Genomic DNA, 20280 nt, shown 5'->3' on the forward strand with positions numbered 1-20280 from the left:
AAGTTATGCAATGTTGCATGAGATGCCAGGGAGTTTACACAGAACATATCGTTGCCTTAGTGAACATCACGAAAGCGCCTTTTTGAAAACCTTAGGGGTTAAAATGGCCACATCGAAGCAATTCATCTAAGAAAGCAATATTGCAATTTGACATTTGCGCATATAAAAGTAAATGCGCAATGCAAACAACATTTCTTCGATGTGGCCATTTTAATCCCCCTGTGGTATGTACGCCAGTGATTCGATGCTGAGATATGAAAGAGTTGACCTAGCCTTGCACGACCCGGAACACAACGTGTCACAATAGTTAATGTCATTGAGGACAGAAGAGGCAAGATGATTGGACACTGAATCTCTCTCTCTCTGCGCTCTTGTCGGTGGAGTAATCGCCATTCCTCTCTTCTTCCCGCCAAATCCTTCACCTCCTGATACGACACGACCTACACTTTCTCTTTTATTTGTTTCATAAATGGAGATCCTAGGTCTACCCCTTCCTCTCTTCCCTTCAATTTATCCTTCTATGATGACAGCGAATAAGGCACGAGAAATTTATTAAAAACATCATAGAAAGCAAGCTACAAGGAAAGAGAGGAAGGGGAAGACCAAGAAGAGCTTACATGGAACAGATTAAAGAGAAGGCGAACGTCGTGTCTTATAAGGAAGTGAAAGAATTGGTGCTTGATAGACAGGAATGGAGAATGCTGCACCGACAAGAGCGTGGCTCTTAAATTGATGATGATGACAACAGAACCGGAAATCTAAAGAAGCAAATAAATCTACTAAAGATAAAAGCGGCCGCCGAATAGTTAAATTCATCTGGACCTTACGAAGATACGACCATAACAAGCAGTAAGTAAGTGCTGACGAAACAAACAAGAAAAAAAAAAGTAGTATATCTCCTATACTTAAAGATTGGTTGGAAGAGATTGCTACTAAGCAATGAGGCCGCCTATTGTACTCTTTCTATTTCTCTTTTGTTTTGTATTTCCCTCTTTGTGCAATAAAGTATTTGTTATGTCATGTAGTGTATAAATGTTAATGTGTAGGTGTGTGTGTATGTGTTTGTGTGTGTGTGTGTGTGTGTGTGTGTAGGTAGGTACCCCCTTTACGTCTCCATGCGTGCAACTTGATCAATTCCAAGGTCTCTATCAAGGCCGATTCAAGAATAAGATTTCAATTGAATGAAATTTATCGCATGAATGAGCCAGAATCACTCTGTTTTCATAAACAATGGACACTCATACTTACAATACCTAGACCTAGTTTTTGTTCTAGAATCATCCATCTTAAAACTTCGTAGCAAAAGTGGCTGCAAGTTGTCTTCTGATTACTTGTATGTCTGCCTACCCCATTATGGATACAGGCGTGAGTTTTTGTGTTTCAACTATTTTTTTAATATTATTTTACCTTTGATGGGTTTGTTCTTGGCCCCAGACTTGCCCGAAAGCAATAACGAGGCCTAAGATGGAGCGAGCTCGCCCAGAAGGTGCCTGTTCACTCTGGCATTGAAAGAACCCGGGTTATGTGCATTCGGAAATACAGAAGACGGCAGAGAATTCCACTCCTTAGCAGTGCGCATAATGAAAGACATTGCGAAGCGCTTTGTGCGAATAGTTGGGATATCCACCAAATAGGGATGCAATCCATTATTCTAAATAATACCAAAGAATAACGAACAATACTACTTATAGAACGGGAACTCATCGCTCCCCACCAGCGTCTGTGTTAGGATTACCTCACTCCCCCTCGAACATAGTTTAGAATTGAATCGTATGGCGTCAGACGTCACACACACAGATGCGCGTGTACGATAACGTCAATGTGTAGTGTCTGTGTAAAACGAGGTTGTTTGTATGAAGTGTCCGGGGTGTGATAACACTATCGTGAAGTGTGAAGAGTGTGTGTGTTCGTGAAGAGTGGGTGTGTAATCTTCTTCTATTGTGTGGGTTCCAACGCCTCCGTGGTCCAGTAGTTGAGCGTTGTGCTCACGATCCGGAGGTCCCGGGTTCGGATCCCGGTGGAGATAAATCACAGAAATCACTTTGTGATCCCTAGTTTGGTTAGAACATTACAGGCTGATCACCTGATTGTCCAAAAAGTACAAAGATCCGTGCTTCGAAAGGCACGTTAAGTCGTTGGTCCCGTTTATTACTTACTGATGTAAGTATGAAGTCGTTACATGAGTCATGTCAGGGGCCTATTGAATTGTCAGGGGGAATTGGAACATTTGCATCTTGGCTAGCTCCCCTGCAGATAAGCCAGATATTAATCGATGGATTAATATCCATCTATTAACCCACATCAAGTGATTTAGCCCGCATTATCCTAACCAAACCAGGGACCTCCGGATCCTGAGCTCAAGGCTCAGTTGACTTGACCACCGAAGCCCTTGTGTAATGTGTATGCTATATCCCTCTGTCTACCCTTCAGGAATACAGGCGTGACGCTTTGTTACGTTGTTATTCTCCTGGAAAACTGGTTAAGGTTTAAAGCTATTAACTGGCAAAGGTGTGGCAGTCATTACTGCGGGTTAAATTAACTGCGCTTCTGACTAATGACTCCGTCTCTGGTTAAAAATGACCTATCATGAGGGTACCTGACTACTACACACACACACCTACACACACTCACACAATCACACACACAAACATTAATATTTATACACTACATAACATAACAACATAACAAATACTTTATTGCACAAAGAGGAACAATTTACGAGTAGTTTTATCTAACTTTAAGTGTTAATTTCGAAAAATAAATATAGAAAATGTGACTTGCAAGGTACTGTTACGGGTTCGAATCTCGGCTCGGGGTCTAAACCACTGAATTCGAACTTATGAGTTCGAAATCAAGTTTGGATCATTGATTATTGACATCACGTGGTTTTCTGCGTGTGAGTGTATGGTAAGTGAGTATTTAAATAATTCTTAAATATGTCCAAAAAAAATAGATGTTTTAAATTTAGTAAAAAAGTTTAGACTATTAATTTTAGACGTATTTAAGTAAGTACTTAAGTATTTTATAATTTATCTTTCCTTGACCCGGTCATGCACCCAATTGAAGCTATTGGTTACTTTTGAATTAGTTGACAATACTCACATTACGTCAACAACCGGAACCGGTGTTACATGTCCTTCGTAGAACGGAAACGGAAATCAATGGTTTTAAATAGTAACGCTCCAAACTTTATATGCATCTCATCAAAAATATCGAAACACTTCGCATGTTTATAAAAATATGGAATTCGAATAGCTATTAAGAACAAATAAGAAATAAAATTTTATAGTGGCTTGTAATTCTTATTTTAAATATATTTAAACTCGTCTAAAATTATTTTTTACACGTGTTTTATTGGTCAAAAAATTGAGATACCCAGACCAAGCAACGTCGAGTATGTACATACTTATATTTTAATGACACAAACACAAACAGCCATATATGTCCCATTGCTGGGCAAAGCAATTGCTCTCAATCAACCGGGGGGGTATGGAGCATACTCCACCACGCTGCTCCTCTGCGGGTTGGCGGAGGCGTTTCTTTTTACGACTAATAGCTGGGACTAATGGCTTAACATATCCTTCAGGCCTGCAATGTCTTTACTCTTTACCTACAGTGATTTTGACAATAACCCCATCGGGAATCGAACCCGGACCTCCAGATCGCGAGCCCAACGCTCTAACCACTAGACCATAATTGTTAGACCACAAAGGTTGTGAATATGTTCTTAAATGACATAATCAAAACCGTTACACCGGCAAGATAATAACCTAAATACAGAACAATGGAGATTGAATCATTCGTTCATCAATCAATGCGATCAAAGAACGATTGAATGACTTCTGATTGACCGTTATTACTGAGTAATGGAAGGTTTGGAGGCAGCTTTAAATAGGTTCATTGAAATTGATATGCGGTCTGCACTCACTGAAGATTGGTAAACATACTACATAAAGTCACTCTGACCTACTCATTAAGTTAATGGATATGATGAACCGTATGGCGACTGGTGATCAGCACATCGGCAATACACTGGTCCATCATGATGGAATGGGCACAATTCATATGGCATAAACTATTACTCTACCACACTGCTCTATTGCAAGCGGGGCGTCGGGTTCCGGCGCGGCCCGTGTTCATGCGCGCGCGCCTGTTGACGTATGCGCTCGACCAGATGGTGCAAGATGGCATCCTCACGCCGGTCGATACTTCTGACTGAGCTACGTGTCAGTTATGAAGAAGGACGGGAGCATATGTTATTTTAAAAGAACGTTTAGAGCCGTGTGCCGAGGTTTTTCTTGCAGCTTCTTTTCCCCGGCTATACAGGTTGTGAGAAGCTGCAGTAGTTTTAGGCGGATGAGTCGTTCGTTATGTAAAAATTGACGATTTAAAGTGTAACTATGTTACCTATTGAATAAATATATTTTTTGTATTTGAATTTGAATACTTAAGCAAATGTTTAGACATAGGTGGACCGTTTCCCTCTTCTTCGATGTGGCGAAAGCGTTCGACAAAGTCTGGCACAACGGATTGATCTACAAGCTTTAATCACTGGGAGTGCCAGACCGTCTCGTGCACATCATACGAGACTTCCTCTCAAATCAAACCTTTCGCTACCGCGTGGAAGGGACGCTTTCGTCCTGAGGGTGCCCAGTTGGGCGCGAACCTCGGCTCAGGGCGTCGTCTGAGAGGAAGAATATTTGAAAGAATTAATCGACCCTAATGGGGCCATATCGATAAGCGCTGAATAAGGGAAATCGTCGACCACGCCGCGCCGGCGGGGTCGGTATCGGGGTCCTGAAGTGTTTGTTGTCGCGAGCTGATTGGCCGCCTCTATGGCTAGAATAATCGGGTCGTCGGGATCGTATATTACGACCATCGTCTTCCTCATTCAACTCTACCACATACACCCGCATCAGTCGAATCGGGTCATCTCTACGTAGATCCCTATATCTATCTATCACTTGCAAAATGAACAGCTGATAAACAGTATATTACTTAAGAACCACTTAGCTAATCACATAATTTAAGTATTCATCAAGAATTAATGTGGATGAAGAAGCATTCATACTGAACACAGGGATCGCGTGCCCAGACGCCATTGCGACCACGCCTTTATAAGACAACCGTGGATTTGTGATAGTTCGATGTAGGATTGATGTGGCATTTAGGTTCTGGAGTTGTCACTGATTTGTGGTTTTGTCTACCACTACGGGGATAGCAGATGTATTGTGTCTGTAGGTTCTTTAGAAAACAAGTACCTGTCTCATGTACCACTGTGAATATAAATAATTATCTTTTAATTTTGTAATTTTAACCTGTTTTGTAAACCTAATAAATAAGTAGGTATGTCAGTAAGTAAACAAGTATGATAGACAATCCATTGCTGATCTTAACTGACGTATCTGAAAATAATTTAATGTAATTTATTTTGACGTTTTAAAAGTTTTATAACGGCACAAGTCATAGCCAAAAAGAAACATATCAGACACGTCAATTAGTACCCTCACCTCCTCACCTAGCAAAAGCTTACTCACTAGCCTTAAAATCTCCACGATTATAATGTGAAGCACAGACTGCGGCGAAAAGCCGTTCTAGTCTTCAGCTGTTCGTATTTTTTACATTCTCTCTGGTGAAAAAAATGCCACATCCAAAAAAGCGAACTAATTTAAATTCAACCATTACGGTTGATGTTCAAAGTATGATAATACCATACTAATTAATTGAATGAGGTTTTTGAACTTAATGTTACACGTTTTGAGTGGGACTGTTCTTAGTATTGTACAGCTTAGTAACTTCTTCATCACGCTATCTCCTTAATAGGGTGACGAAGGCTTTTTTTCGGGAATTCTAGACAAACCAATTGGTACCAAATTATCAATATAATAAGATATTACAATAGACATTATTACAATCCAATCTTAAATGTAATAAAAAAAATAAAAAATTAGTTAAAAAATCCCAAAAACATATTTAAGAACTTAATTAACTTTCACATCATTATAGCTCTGCTCGAGATTATCTCAAGTTATGAACTATTAAAATCTGCATAACAATTTACCTACATTTATAATTAACTCGTATTTTTTCTATAGTATATATAAACTTGCTTTGGTTTATCTTCTTCTTCTATCGTGTGGGTTGTGAGGTAGAGTACCAACCTCATCAACCCTGGTGTCAGGGCTTTGGTCTATGACTTCTTCCACATCGAATATCTTTCATCTCCTTAGGAGTTGAGTTTCCTTCCCTTATTGGGTACTTAAATATGTTATAAATAGTACCTTTTCGCAGAATGGGAGATTATTTGACATTTGCGCATATAAAAGTAAGTGCGCATTGCAAATAAATGTCAGATAGCAATATTGCTTTTTTATCTAAAAAACAAAGAATGTGGCGTCTTTAACTCCCCCGTAGCGCAACACCACATAACTAAAACTATGACAGGCTTAAAAGGTTACTAGGCCAGAGCAGTTAAACCCTTTCCAAAAAAAAACAGTATGACATAAAAATCATACCAATTTCAGTTCACCGTAAACCCAAATCAACGTAACAAAACACAAATTATATAATAATAAGTTGTAAACATCACCTTTTACATTTCATTGTAAGCAACTACACATGTTACATTCATTCTCTACCGGTACGTAATTGCCGTTCTCACTGACGTTAGCTGTCAAAACGGACCGCGAGCTGTCAACATGACAGCTGTCAAAGTTCACGCGCGTTCGGAAACCGATTTGAATACCGTTAGGTCTTCATAAGACGCCCGAGGTGTATTTTTAAATTAAAGCTTAGTAGGTTTATTTTTTATTATTCTTGTTGAACAATTATAAAGCACTTGAATAAAATTGAATACGGTCTTAAAGTTGAAAACAATTATGACAATCGTCATCAGTGACAGTAATAAAAATATATGTACTTATAGAATGCAAATTCAAATTCAAAAATATCTTTATTCAGTAGGTAACATACGTAGTTACACTTTGAATCGTCAATTTTTACATAACGAACGTCTCATCCGCCTAAAACTACTGCAGCTTCTCACAACCTGTATAGCCGGGGAAAAGAAGCTATAGATAGAAAAACATATGTATTGTTTTATGATACAATTTATGGTATAAATGAGGGACTTTCCAGGCTTCACCAAAAATAATATAGATGGCGTTGTTCAGTTTAAACGTGACAGTTACCTATTTTCTCATTACTCGGGTACATAATTATTCCAAAATACAATGTAATGGCAGAAGCATTATAAAAGCAGTTGTTGCTTGATATGTGGATCACATTATGTATAGAATTATGTTGCTCCCTATATTGCTTCTCTTTGTTTTAATCAGAATAGTAATGGGTGAAAGATGTAATTGTGCCTGGGCGTAATAAAAAGGGTCACCATTTGTACCCAAAAACGAAGATGAAAGATGCATATGTCTGTTATCCATGAAATTAGAAGGTTAAACGAAGAACCTGTACAGTGCCATCTATATTGATTTTGTGGAACGTACCCTCGAAAGTACCTAATTTAGATCAGGTTTTTTAGCCTCTGGACGCTCTGTCCCAGAACGTTGTAACTGTTAAAATACTTAGTTACTTAACTATCAAAGTTTTCTGCCTAACGGGTGCGTCTATATGAAAACGTTCCGTTCCTCGGATATATGAAATTAACTATCGCGCAATTATTGTACACAGTGGTTGACAAAGGGATAAGTTCCCGCTACTTAAAACGCTCGCGCAGAATAAAGAAAGCAAAAAGCGGATTATATACATTTTAATATTAGGGTTACTAGCACAACCAAAGTAAATGTAAACTTTGCAATGCTAAACAAAACTGGTAGAGCCGCATTCCGCTCACCAGTAACTACTATCTGCCGTGACGAAACATTCAATTAAACATTACTAGTAAACATTTACCTTTGATGTATGCTTCTCTATTATGTCAGGAATAGGTGTGGCCTACTTGGCGAAGATATCAGACATATATACACAAATAGGTACATAAATAATCTCGCGTCTGTATAGTCTGCGATGAGCATCACTAGTTGAAGGTAGGGTTGCCATGCGTCCGAATTTCCCTTAAATTGTCCTTTAGAAGGCGTCCGGGCGGGATTTCAAATAATTAAAGGGTTTTGGTGGGTTTTGGAGCGGAAGGCGGAAGGAACGGGTGAGAGCCTTCAGCGCTCCCCATTTGTCCGGCCGAGTAGTTAATGCCATCTGCGGCAAATAGACAATAAGTCACGTCAAAAAAAAACAAAAAAGGAACGGAAAGCAAGAGGGAAACCACTGCCCCTATTTTTCTCTAAAAAAAGTAGCACGAAGAATGCGACAAGAGCGTGGCTCTTAAATTAATGATGATGAACGGGTTTTGATGCTTTAAAATCACCGGTACCGACGCGCAATAAATTAACCACAAAAAAAAAGAATTTTTTATACTGAGTAGTAGTAGTTGTAAAAAACTCTGATCAAATATCCGGGTTTTAAACTCCGAAATTCGGGTTTTTCGCATGACTTGTCCTGGTTGACAGATATTAGAGGTGGCAACCCAGTTGTAAAAAAAATTACACACAGTGACACAATCGTACAAACAAGATAATATTTATAATTGACGTATCATAATGTATTAGATTTTGTAACATAATTCGATGCAAAATTATGTTAATTTTTAATTTATTCATAACGTGTGTTAACTAATCCTTGAAACTATAGTTATTGCCTTCTTTCCACTGATAAAATAAAACAGCCAATATTTTTTTAGTCAATATGGATTACAAGTGTACATATTTTTTATCGGCCTTCAGTGTACATCTTTTTTCCTTTCAGTACATTGAACCGACTTGTGGTCGAGTGCAAAATAAAATATACAACTAGTTTTTTTTTTTTTATTGCGTTTTTTGTCCACTTCAGTGGCCTCGAAACTTTTTGCTAATATTTATAGAGCCCGCATGACCTAGGCAGTGCTAAAATAGTTTCCTAAGACATGTTAGTCATCCTAAAACTAGACTACTGCTCCAGTTTTTAGATTTATTTTAAGATTGTATGAAATAAAGGATTAAAAAATAAAGAAGAAAAAAAGATAATTGAAAGTAAGGAAATGTATTTTTGCTGGATGTTGATCTGAGAGTGAAAGAAACATAGAACGCATTAAGTTGCTCATCTTCCCGGGCATGTCGTAAAAACCGACAGACGAAACGATCTCTCTGTCGGTTAGAAAGGACACAAGTTTTTTCTACTACGAGAGACCTTTTACAATGTAAATGGATGATAAGTTAATCACCTCTCTTCACACGGTACATCTTTCATCTTATTCTTTCCTGAAGTGAGCTGGTCTACAAAAAAATCGTACTTTAATAAAAAAAAACATACCTGAACATTGCGAGATGACTGCCAGGATGAAGAAAGCTATGCATATAGACAACCGCCGTAACTCCATTGTGTAGATTTATTCTTTTTTTTCAACCGAAAAAAACACTCAAAACTAGCACAGTTTAAACACTGAAGTCAATATTTTTTTTTTATATAAAAAAATATTTATTTTATCAAGACACTTGTTACAACACTATCACATAAGGCACACTCCTTTTTTTTCGATACAGGCACTTTTGAGTCGGGAACCTGTGGAAAAAGAACAGATATTAGTAAGTATGTTTAATTTATTTCTACCCAAAATTGAAAAATAAGTAGATAAGTACAATAATTGTATTTCAAATGCGTTCGTTCGTGTTTTTTTTTATCGACATATAACAAAAAAGATCTTTTTTTCTTTTAATTGTGCAATTTTGTGTCAGTCATGTAATAAAATGTTGGAGAAAAAATACCGTAACCTTTTTAATATCAATTCATCATTCTCATTCATTCATTCACTCATTCATTTTTTTTTCTTTGTTTAAAAGATAATTAAACAGGAATTATGCTAGTTATTTTTGTACATATCGCAATAATCGTATAAATTCATCATTTAAATAAAATTAAAATGTTTTTATTATCAGAAATAATACTTAACTATGGATAGATTAGGTACTGTTTGTATGATCTTTTCTTTTTTTCAGTTGGTTAACTTGCCGACTTAAGCCGAATAAGTGAAATGGATTTAACAGCAATCTTGACCTTAAACTAAAGTGCAAAAAAATAAAAAAGCACTTAAGAGTGATTCTTGCAATAAACTCTTTATTATCTGTTGTAAAAGTGCAGTTAATGTCATTCGCGATAAAAACAGATAAAAATGTTTCTTTTTGTGGTTTTTTTAATAATAAAAGCTGTTTCTTTGTCTTATAATAAAATAAACTTTGTATAGTCCTTAGCTTTTTAGCTTTTTACCTTAAAAAATTGCGGAATGCTCCATACAAACTTTCACCCCCCGTTTTTGGGATAGTGGGGGGTTAGAAAGAGACAAAAAGTAGCCTATGTCACTCTTCATTTCCTCAACTTAAAAATGACAATTCGTCGCCCCGTTTTGCCGTGAAAGACGGACAAACAAACATACAGACAGACACACTTTCCCATTTATAATATTAGTATGGATGTTTTACAATAATGAACCGTGCCTTATCGTTTGAACGTGTTTTAGACATTTCTAGTTAAGTTTATGCCTGCCCTACTACGGTTATCTGTTTTATAGGCTGAAATATAGGCAAACTATCACTTGTTGCCTATATCTGGGCCTAGATTAAATAGTTCTAGCGGTATGTCACGTTGTTATTTGGCGACATATATCCAGCCAAATAGTGATGGTAGACATAAGGTTCTTTACGCTATAACTCTTTGGGGTTATAGAAATAAAACAATTTTTCCCATGTTCAGGGAAACTCACAAAGAGAAAATTTTATTCGAAAAAAATTCTGACTCGGACATAACTTGAACCAGCAGCTCTTGTCAAGCCGGGACGAGCGTGTTAACCATTACACCACCGGGGGCCTGTTTAATAAAACTTACAATTGTAAATTACAACGACAATTTGATGTTCATTACGTAGCTAATATGAAACTGCGAAATATTCGTGATCACGCACACCGCAATAAACATGAAATTGTCATTGTAATTTACAATTGTAAGTTTTATTAAACAGGCCCCAGGTCCTCCTCCTGTCCATGCGAAATTCTTCCGATCTATGTAATTATAGTCATTAAGCCGACGCCGGTACCATCTATCTAGAATATTCAGTACTAATATTACTTTTTTTTTACTTTAGCGTGTTCAAGTCCCGTCCGAGTCAGATTTTTTTTCGATTTAAATTTTCTCTTTGAGAAATAAAAGGGCCCTTGCTTAGGCTACAACCCGTTCTTCTTTTTATCGTGTCGATGGCAAACTAAATAGTATCGGCATAAAACTTGAAACAGTGGGGGGTTAGAAAGAGACAAAAGTAGCCCTCTCTCCATTCCCTCACCTATCTCAACTTAAAAATGTCAATACGTCTCTTCAACTCGTTGAAACAGTGGCTCTATCATGGGCTCTAGTTTTCACTAACACAGTTGGCTCGACCATTAGGGTACTGTACTTACCTCACCAAGATTTATTTCTATTTGTGTGTGTCTGTGTGTGTGATAATGGTGCCGATTTTGGTGGTAATCGGTGGCATAAAATTTATGGAACACACGACAATTTTAGGCAGAAATTTAAAACCCCTTTCAAAATTTTATTAATAACCCGACAGAATTAAATTGACAGCACACATCAATATGGTTGTATATGAACGAGATGCCTATTTTATTCGCCCGGGTTATTCGTTTATTTTAACAGTTATCAATCATCTGTCCTTTTGCTTTTCGGTGGATAAGAAAATGAGGCCAGAAAGGAATGAGGAGCAGAAATCGAGGCCATTGATTTTAATAAATAAAATATCTCGTTTATAAAATGATTTGATTTGAAATAAGTACATAGTACAACACGTGTTTCCGTTCTAATGTTTGTGTTATTAATTTGTAAAAGATATATCGTTCTGTACAGTTATGCACATTATATTTATAATAAAAATTATCAACGCGGTTTATCATTTTGTGGCACAAGTCATAAGAGTAAAAAAATACATTTAAAACGCGTTCAGTTGCTCACAATTGGCTCCTTGACAGTTTTCGGAAAGTATTTTAAAACTTACAAACGCTTATTTTATAACCTATTAAAATATTTTAGATACATACATACATACATAGACTCACGCCTATTTCCCATCGGGGTAAGCAGAGACTATGGAATTCCATTCGCTTCGATTCTAACATACTTCTCTTGCTTCCTTCACATTCATCAATCGTTTCGTACACGCACGCCGGTTCAGAGTAGATCTTACTGAATCTTTCTTAAGGACATCTCCAATTTGGAATCATCCCCCAAGGCCCCTTAAGACAATTTCATCTAAATGTTGTGTGCCATCAACCGGCAATTATCCTTTTATACATTATGGGAGTGCACCCGAAGACAATCCCCGGTTCGTGTAGGACTATTGCAGATTAAGGGAACAAAGGGAACTGGGCTATTGGGTTGGGGGTTAGTGGACCGGGATACTGGAGCTATGGGGGACTATGGCGCCTGCTCGACCCATATTAATTATTATTATTTTATGTATGTCCGGGGAGTGACTCGCCCGTAACTTACACCAACCATCAACGTAAAGCGATATCAGCACAACGCGTCACTGAGATACAGCATAACCGAACACTAATACTAATTATTGATCGCATGAGAACCAATCACTAAATAACCGGTTAGTTAATTTTAGGTTCCGGTAAAATACGGTTTTTATCGGTTAAATAAATAAGCAGAACCACGGGTAGCCGATAAATAAATTTGTAGGCAGTTCTGTTAGATGCATTGATGATGAATTTAATCATCATGAAATCGATTTGGGTCGTGTACAGTCATGAGCAATATAATGTAACAACTTTAGAACCCTGTCGCAATTTGTCAAAAAAGTTAATACGACATGGTCATACTAGTAGTCGTGACCGTACTAGGTTCAAAATAAATTATGAAATTCTAATTATCTACTAAATAAACACAGATCTAAAACTAACGTAAAACATTTTCTTTTTTCTACTTAACTTATTTATGAATATTAAACAAGAAAAACGTATTAGTAAGTCCGATATTTTATCACGTTTTTCTATCACGTCACAGTGTTTTTTTCATACTTCCATAGTAATGTTTTTGACGTTTAGTTAAAAGTAACTGATTTGACTAGTCAGAAACTAGCCTATTCAGCGGTTTGAGACCGAGCCAGGATTCGAACCCGTGATAGAAATCAGAATCATTTATTCAACGTAATTATCATGGATAACAACGGCCTCCGTGGTCAAGTGGTTGAGCGTTGGGCTCACGATCCGGAGGTCCTGGGTTCGATTCCCGGTGGGGACATATCACAAAAATTACTTTGTGGTCCTTAGTTTGGTTAGGACATTACAGGCTGATCACTTGATTGTCCGAAAGTAAAGCGATCCGTGCTTCGGAAGGCACGTTAAGCCGTTGGTCCCGGTTACTACTTACTGTGTAAGTACGTAGTCGAGATAAATGAGTCATGTCAGGGGCCTTTGGTGGCTCAATAGTAACCCTGACACCAGGGTTGATGAGGTTGGTAATTCGCCTCACAACCCACACGATAGAAGAAGATCATGTATAAACTTGTTGAAGGTAAATGTTTTTTTTTTTATTTTCGTCATTTCGCAAGGTGTTATGGCTGAGGAGGAGAAATGACAAGGAACTGCAACAGCAACACATCTTTTAAATCAATGACGGTATACATTACAAGTTATTTAATAACTTGAGGAACACATTTAATACCAGACATTTTTATCATTTAGGTAATCATTAATCTTATAATAAGCTTTTTTACATAAAGCAAGCTTCAGATGAGCTACACTGTGATGTAAGTCACGGCTTTTGGCTAAGTTATATGATTGTCATTTATTTTCCTACCAAACTTAACAGATGAAAGAAACTATTTAAAATAGATGAATTCTACAAAGTATAACATCTTGAGAACCAAATAGCAACTTGCATATAATTATGGTTCACATTCTCCGGATATCGGCACTTGAACAGAGCTGTACCGGTTAAAAATAACCTTTAAATTTATTGGTTCAGCCCTTCCTCCCTTTGAAGTTCAAACAACAGATTTCTTAGACGGATTGGATCTGATACAGGAAATATGTGTTAAGTTTACCATTTCACTTTACAGAGGAAACATTTTTGCATCAGGAAGACTGAATAACGATTATTTTTGTATGTTAAGTATGTTACGCGAAGACCTAGAAGAACGTACATTGACCAAAGATATGCCATTAGAAAAGCTTTAGGAAGTATGCTCTATCCTGAGCCGGCGGCGTACGCATATAAAACCATTGATGAACGTGGAGGAAGCAAAGAAGTGAGTCAACATACATACATACATAAACTCACGCCCGTAATCCCTAATGGGGTGGGCAGAGCCACAAGTAATCAAAGACAACTTGCAGCCACTGTTGATGCGATGTCGTAAGCTGGATATGATAAACCTTAAAGTGATAAGGGATCAGCCTATCTTGTTAGAGGACACAATCATAATCAAAGTGGGGAAGTGAGTCAAAATCGAAGCAAATCAAATTCCATAGTCTGTGCTTACCCTGGTGGGATGTATGTATGTCTTACTAAAAAAAACTAACGTCTGACTGGGAGCGTATAGAATAACATAGAACTCGTTAAGCTGCTTGTCTGCTAAGGAATGTCGTAAAATCCGACAGTGGCATCGGTGCTAATTCCTATAAACACCTGTGCGTCGCTGGTGTTAAATATAAGTAAAAACACATGCTTGAATATTTAGAAATGGACTGTATTTAAATAAAATGTACAAAAATGGAAAATGCAACACCCATCGCCATGATGGTCAAAGGGTAGAAGAAAGAATAGAATTCGGTGTTGCCATAATATAAAATAAATTTAGTGTGTACTACACATATTCCGCAACACGGCAAAAAGAACAAAGATTAAAAAGTACAAACGTTTAAACTAAGTAAAAAGATGAACAAAATTGTTTTTTTTAATTATGATGAAAAATAAGCAACTAGTTTTTAATATAAACTTGAAAATAAATTATTTGTTCTTTTTGTTTTAAACTTAAAATTATTCTTACTCATTATCTATAGGTAAGATACATACTTTGTGAATACTAGTTTTCACTATAGAACCTTTACAAGTTTTAATGGAAAGTGCTCTCACTTTGCCATCAGCCCCGGGAAAAACATCTACTACTCTAGCCATGGGCCACAACAGTGGGGCTACATTGTCCTCTTTAACTATGACTAAAGAGCCAACCTTAATATTATTACAAACATTTCTCCATTTAGGCCTACTTTGTAATTGAATGATATATTGTTTGTGCCACTGTTTCCAAAAGTTATGCACCATATGGGTACTGAAACGGTAATCTTTTGCTACCTATAGTAAGGTAGGTAAAATAGAAAGGTTGTTAAGATACTGATATGTTTCAGAAAATTTATTAAAGTGGTGTTTACCTGAAGGGCACAGCTAGATGTTATAGACCGGTGAGCATGAGACAAAGAAAACTCCCTTTGAATTTGTACAATGTATAATTTTGAATATACAAATTTATTTAGTTAACCATAGGTAGGTCAAAAACCCTATGGAGGGAGACAGGTCGCGCTTTGGTCCGTCAGGTTAATTGTCACTCCGTAACAACCATGGGATATCACTATGTTTAAAAACACTGTCCGTACACCTGTAGGCACCTCACTTACTCGAGGACCTCTGACTATCAGGCCTACCTGAGGCGTTCCGGAATACCGTACAGGTGATGAGGCCGGCTCAGGCCAGGGCGTGCTGGACGATGGCGGCGCAGCGGGCCAACTGTTACGCAGCTGGCGGGCTGCACGTCCACCGGTCAACCTCGCAGTCCTTCACCGGGCCTTATCCGGAGTGTTGACAAAAGGAGAGGCGCGGCACATCCACATGCGCGCCGCACAAAGGAAAGCTTCGACGTGCAAACAACCAAGGCAAGCTCCGCCGAAATGAAGCTTGAAATAACTCTCAAATGTAGAAGAAAACAGTAGGAATCTTCATTCACCAAATTTGTTGAAATAGTCTGATCCAATCATAAACTTCTTCTTAGATTAAAACTTGCAAAACGTTCGAAACTTTAAAACGTTAAAAACTTAAAGGAAACAAGAACAAAACCCCATCTGCAACAAGGAATGGCAATGATTAGCATGTGGTTCAGCTGACAGCGTGGCAAGGCAACTCACGAGTGTAAAACAAAGAAAATAACTTACAGGTTCATCCGGGATAGTTGGGCATCGCTCGGATGAAACCTAATCCCACCCACTGGACCTTCGGTGATGGGATTTCAGTGAAGTTGCTGAAAACAAAGGACCTCGAGGTTATCACCAAGTTGGTGCAAAAATATGCACGAAGAATTGCGAGGACTTACCATCTCGGTTAAGCTATTTATTTAAATCGAGACATCGGCTCTTGATGTCGCCGATAAATCGTGGCTTTTAATTTGCCCACATTATTGTTACGGCAGTGGAGTCTCCGGCGCTCTCGCGACGTCCCCACTTTCCATAACCTGTCTCTCAGCTCAGCCAGCTGTCAGTCTGACACACGAACCAACAATGTTGCCAACCAAAATAAAATCTACCAAACCATAAATTCGCCGAATCAACGACAACAATCGATCGACTTGTTTGATCCCAAAATTTAAACAATATAATTATAATATATCAAAAATAAATGTTGCAGATAATTTTATATACCAAATTTTGAAGAAAATAAAATAATCAAAAATATTCGGGCCCATCGATAACCCTGCAGCGCCATCTGTGATTTCCTGCGGGTAGAATATAAAAACAACGTTATATCGTCAGAAACCACAAGATGTCGCTACAAGGCTCGTTGGTCCGAAATGCTTCGTTACAATACCCCCCTACCCACGAGAGGTTTCGAACTGGGTGAGAAACACGGCTGCCCTCAGCCATAGAGCCTGGGGCGCACAACCAGTCTAAATTTTATCAAATTTTAAAAAAAATCTGTCACAGAAGACGAGACAACAACAATTTATAAAAAAAAACGTAACGAAGCACAAACACCAACATCTAAACAGCACAACCCTAAGCACAACAATTACCCCGACCTGTTATTCATCACCATTCATTAATCACCTTTCACTTCTTTCATATAGTAGCACCCAGTATCCATTTCACTGGATGTTACCCACATTCATACCCCTGTTGAGCTGACGACTCTCATAGTGTCACTCGATATCCCATTTCTAATGACAAAGACAAAAAAACTAAACAACAGTTGTTAGTGGCTTATTTAAGGAGTCACTACCCGCTCCGTCAAAAAGGAAAAAAAAAACAAAGAGTAACCTAATAAGGTTCCCTAACTAAACTTAATTTACAACGGCTACTATGAAGCCTAAAAAAAAAAATGTTGACACGAGCAACGTAAAAACTATTTTAAATAGTTGGCTATAATCGCCTATACAAAAAAAACATAAAAATACGAAACGCTAAAGTGGGCGTTCATAAAAACGCTGCGTTGCAGACGCTAGTGTGTATGGGCCTTATCAGTGCACCATAAACACACTAAAAACAAAACATTAAACAAATAACATTTATTTGTAAATCTAGTTAAGAACTATAGTTAGTTTTTAGTTAATAGTTTTAACTACATAAAAAAAAAACGAGATTGTCATAAACAGGCTGTTACTAGGCCACTTACGACACAAGTAACTACACCAATGTATTATTTTTCTAAAAATAAAATGTTATGAAGCTAACCGCGAAAACAAACAACAAAAATGATGTTACTTACTTTATAAACGTGAATTTAAATTGAGCCAAATACAATGATCCAAGCCGGAAAAATTTGTTTTAAAAAAATATGACATGGGGGAACACGGGGCAATTTGTAAATTAAATTTTTAAATCCTTTATATGCCAAGAACCTAAGTTCTTGCCACTAAATGATACCAATTCGTACACCAAGGGTGATAATACCTTTTTAATTACGCACTGCTCGTATTTTGGGGCAAGTTTCGAGGCTTTAAAACTTGCGGCGTCACTCTGTACGTACGTTTTCCGCCACACTACTTGACCCTCGCGCAAAGTATTAACGTCACGGCGTCGCAGGTTGTAGTACTTTGCGTTCGTCGCGTGAGCCTTCTCGATATTAACCCGAACCTTTTGAAAAATATCCCGAAGGACCCCAAATTCACCCGCATACTCGTCCCTTGGCATAGAGACCTCGTATTCCCTATCGTCGTTTTTATAAAAGGAACCGTTAATAATTGGTTCCCGGCCATGGACTAAAAAGAAAGGACTGAAACCAGTGGTTTCGTTCACTGCACTATTCATTGCAAACTGCACCTTAAATAAATGGAGATCCCATGTCCTATGATCGTCAGCTACATAAGACGAAACAGCTGTCATGACTGTTTTGTTATACCTTTCCACCATGTTAATCTGTGGCGTGTACCTAGGCCCGTAGTGAACTCGTGGAATATTGTACTTCTTGAGAAGGCCACTGAATTCTGATCCCGTGAATTGAACCCCATTGTCGGTAATTACGGTTTCAGGAATCCCGTGAGCTAGAAGCACATAATTCTCAAAGTTTTTAGCTACTGCAGCACTAGTCGCTCGACGAAGTGGAAATAACATGGTGTACTTTGAAAAACAGCATGTTACTACTAAAAGGTGCATGTAACCCGAACGTGATCGTGGAAGAGGTCCTACTAAATCTACGGATACAGCTTGAAACGGCCTATAGCACTGCTTAGGCTGACCCATGATCCCAGGAGTGAGTTTGGTCCTGTGCTTATAAGCAGAACAAATACGGCATTTGTTGACAAAATCAAGCACGTCGCGGTACATTCCTGGCCAGAAATACCTCAAACACAACCTACGGTGCGTTTTAAACACCCCGAGGTGTGCCGAGGTCGGTGGTTCGTGGTTTTCGGACATGACCTGCAGACGGTTTGACTTTGGCACAACAACCTTCCAATCAAACTCCTGAGTCAGGGCATACTTACCCTTGCTGTATCGTAGAAGAGTACCATTTTCGACGCGATAATTGGGATAATTTTTAGGATAAGACGTACAACCAGAATAAACCTTATCATACCACTCATCACCGGTTCCTGCATTTGGAGCATCGATGGCATCCACATGCAGCAATCGTGAGAGGGCATCAGGGACGACATTATCCTTCCCTTTCCTATGCTCGATTGTAAAATTAAATTGGGATAACCTACAACCCCAACGAGCTAAGCGTCCCGTAGGATTCTCCAAATTCATGAACCACCTAAGCGAAGCGTGATCGGTTACGACGGTGAATGGTCTACTACCCAAATATGGTTCAAATTTCTCAACCGCGTACACAACTGCTAACGCCTCCCTTTCGGTAGCACTATAGTTACGTTCGTTTTTATTAAGGGATCTGCTGATATAAGCGATAGGGCGGTCATGGCCATCAATATTCTGCGCTAACACACCTCCTACGCCAAAATTCGATGCATCGCAGTGAACTGAAAATGGTTTACTAAAATCAGGGCAGGCTAAAATTGGAGCTGAAACTAAACTGTTTTTTAAAGTGACAAAAGCGTTTTCTGTATCCTGGTTCCAGATAAATTTAGTTTTTGAGCTGGTAAGAGCGTGTAAGGGTGCCGCAATGGTGGAGAAATTCCTGATAAATCTACGGTACCAAGAACAAACACCTAGAAAGGTTTTTAGTTCTTTCGGATTTTTGGGTACCGGGAACTCCAGAACTGCACGAACCTTATCGGGATCGGTCCTAAGCCCAAACTCATCCACTACATAACCCAGATATTTTAAAGAGCTACGGAAGAATTTGCTCTTCTCAAAGTTGATAGTTAAATTGGCGCTGTGTATCCTTTCGTGAAGCCTTTTTAACAGAAGTATGTGCGTTTCTAGATCCTCTGCAACTACTATAATATCGTCGATGTACACGAATATCATGCCTTTAGTTACGTCACTGCAGAAAGGATGTCCAAACAACATGTCCATGAGCCGTTGTTGGCGAGCAGGAGCTCCGCATAGGCCGAATGGCATAACTTTAAATTTAAACAACCCCCTACCAGGCACTGTGAAACTAGTCTTCTCCTGTGAGCTAGGGTCGAGTGGAATTTGCCAAAAGCTCGATTTAAAATCCACAGAACTGATGTACTTGGCATTCTTGAGGCTATCCAATATCCGGGGTATGTAGGGAATGGCATAAGCATCGCCTTTCGTCACAGAGTTGAGCCTCCGGCAGTCCAGACAAAATCGCCATGTACCGTCAGCTTTAGGA

The 20280-nt window shown here is 38.4% G+C and overlaps 1 protein-coding gene across 3 annotated transcripts in view; it reads right to left on the minus strand.

Annotated features, from left to right (window-relative positions):
- Nucleotides 1-20280, minus strand: part of LOC126378102 (limbic system-associated membrane protein-like) — a 214842-nt gene that overhangs the window by 169658 nt on the left and 24904 nt on the right. For all 3 annotated transcript variants that reach the window (XM_050026270.1, XM_050026268.1, XM_050026267.1), the window contains exon 2: nucleotides 9358-9606. In XM_050026270.1, coding sequence (XP_049882227.1) covers nucleotides 9358-9424 — 67 coding nt within the window. In that variant the 5' untranslated portion in view covers nucleotides 9425-9606. The remainder of the gene's footprint in view (nucleotides 1-9357; nucleotides 9607-20280) is intronic.

The sequence above is a fragment of the Pectinophora gossypiella genome, chromosome 25 (genome assembly GCF_024362695.1).
Source record: "Pectinophora gossypiella chromosome 25, ilPecGoss1.1, whole genome shotgun sequence".
Lineage (NCBI taxonomy): Eukaryota > Metazoa > Arthropoda > Insecta > Lepidoptera > Gelechiidae > Pectinophora > Pectinophora gossypiella.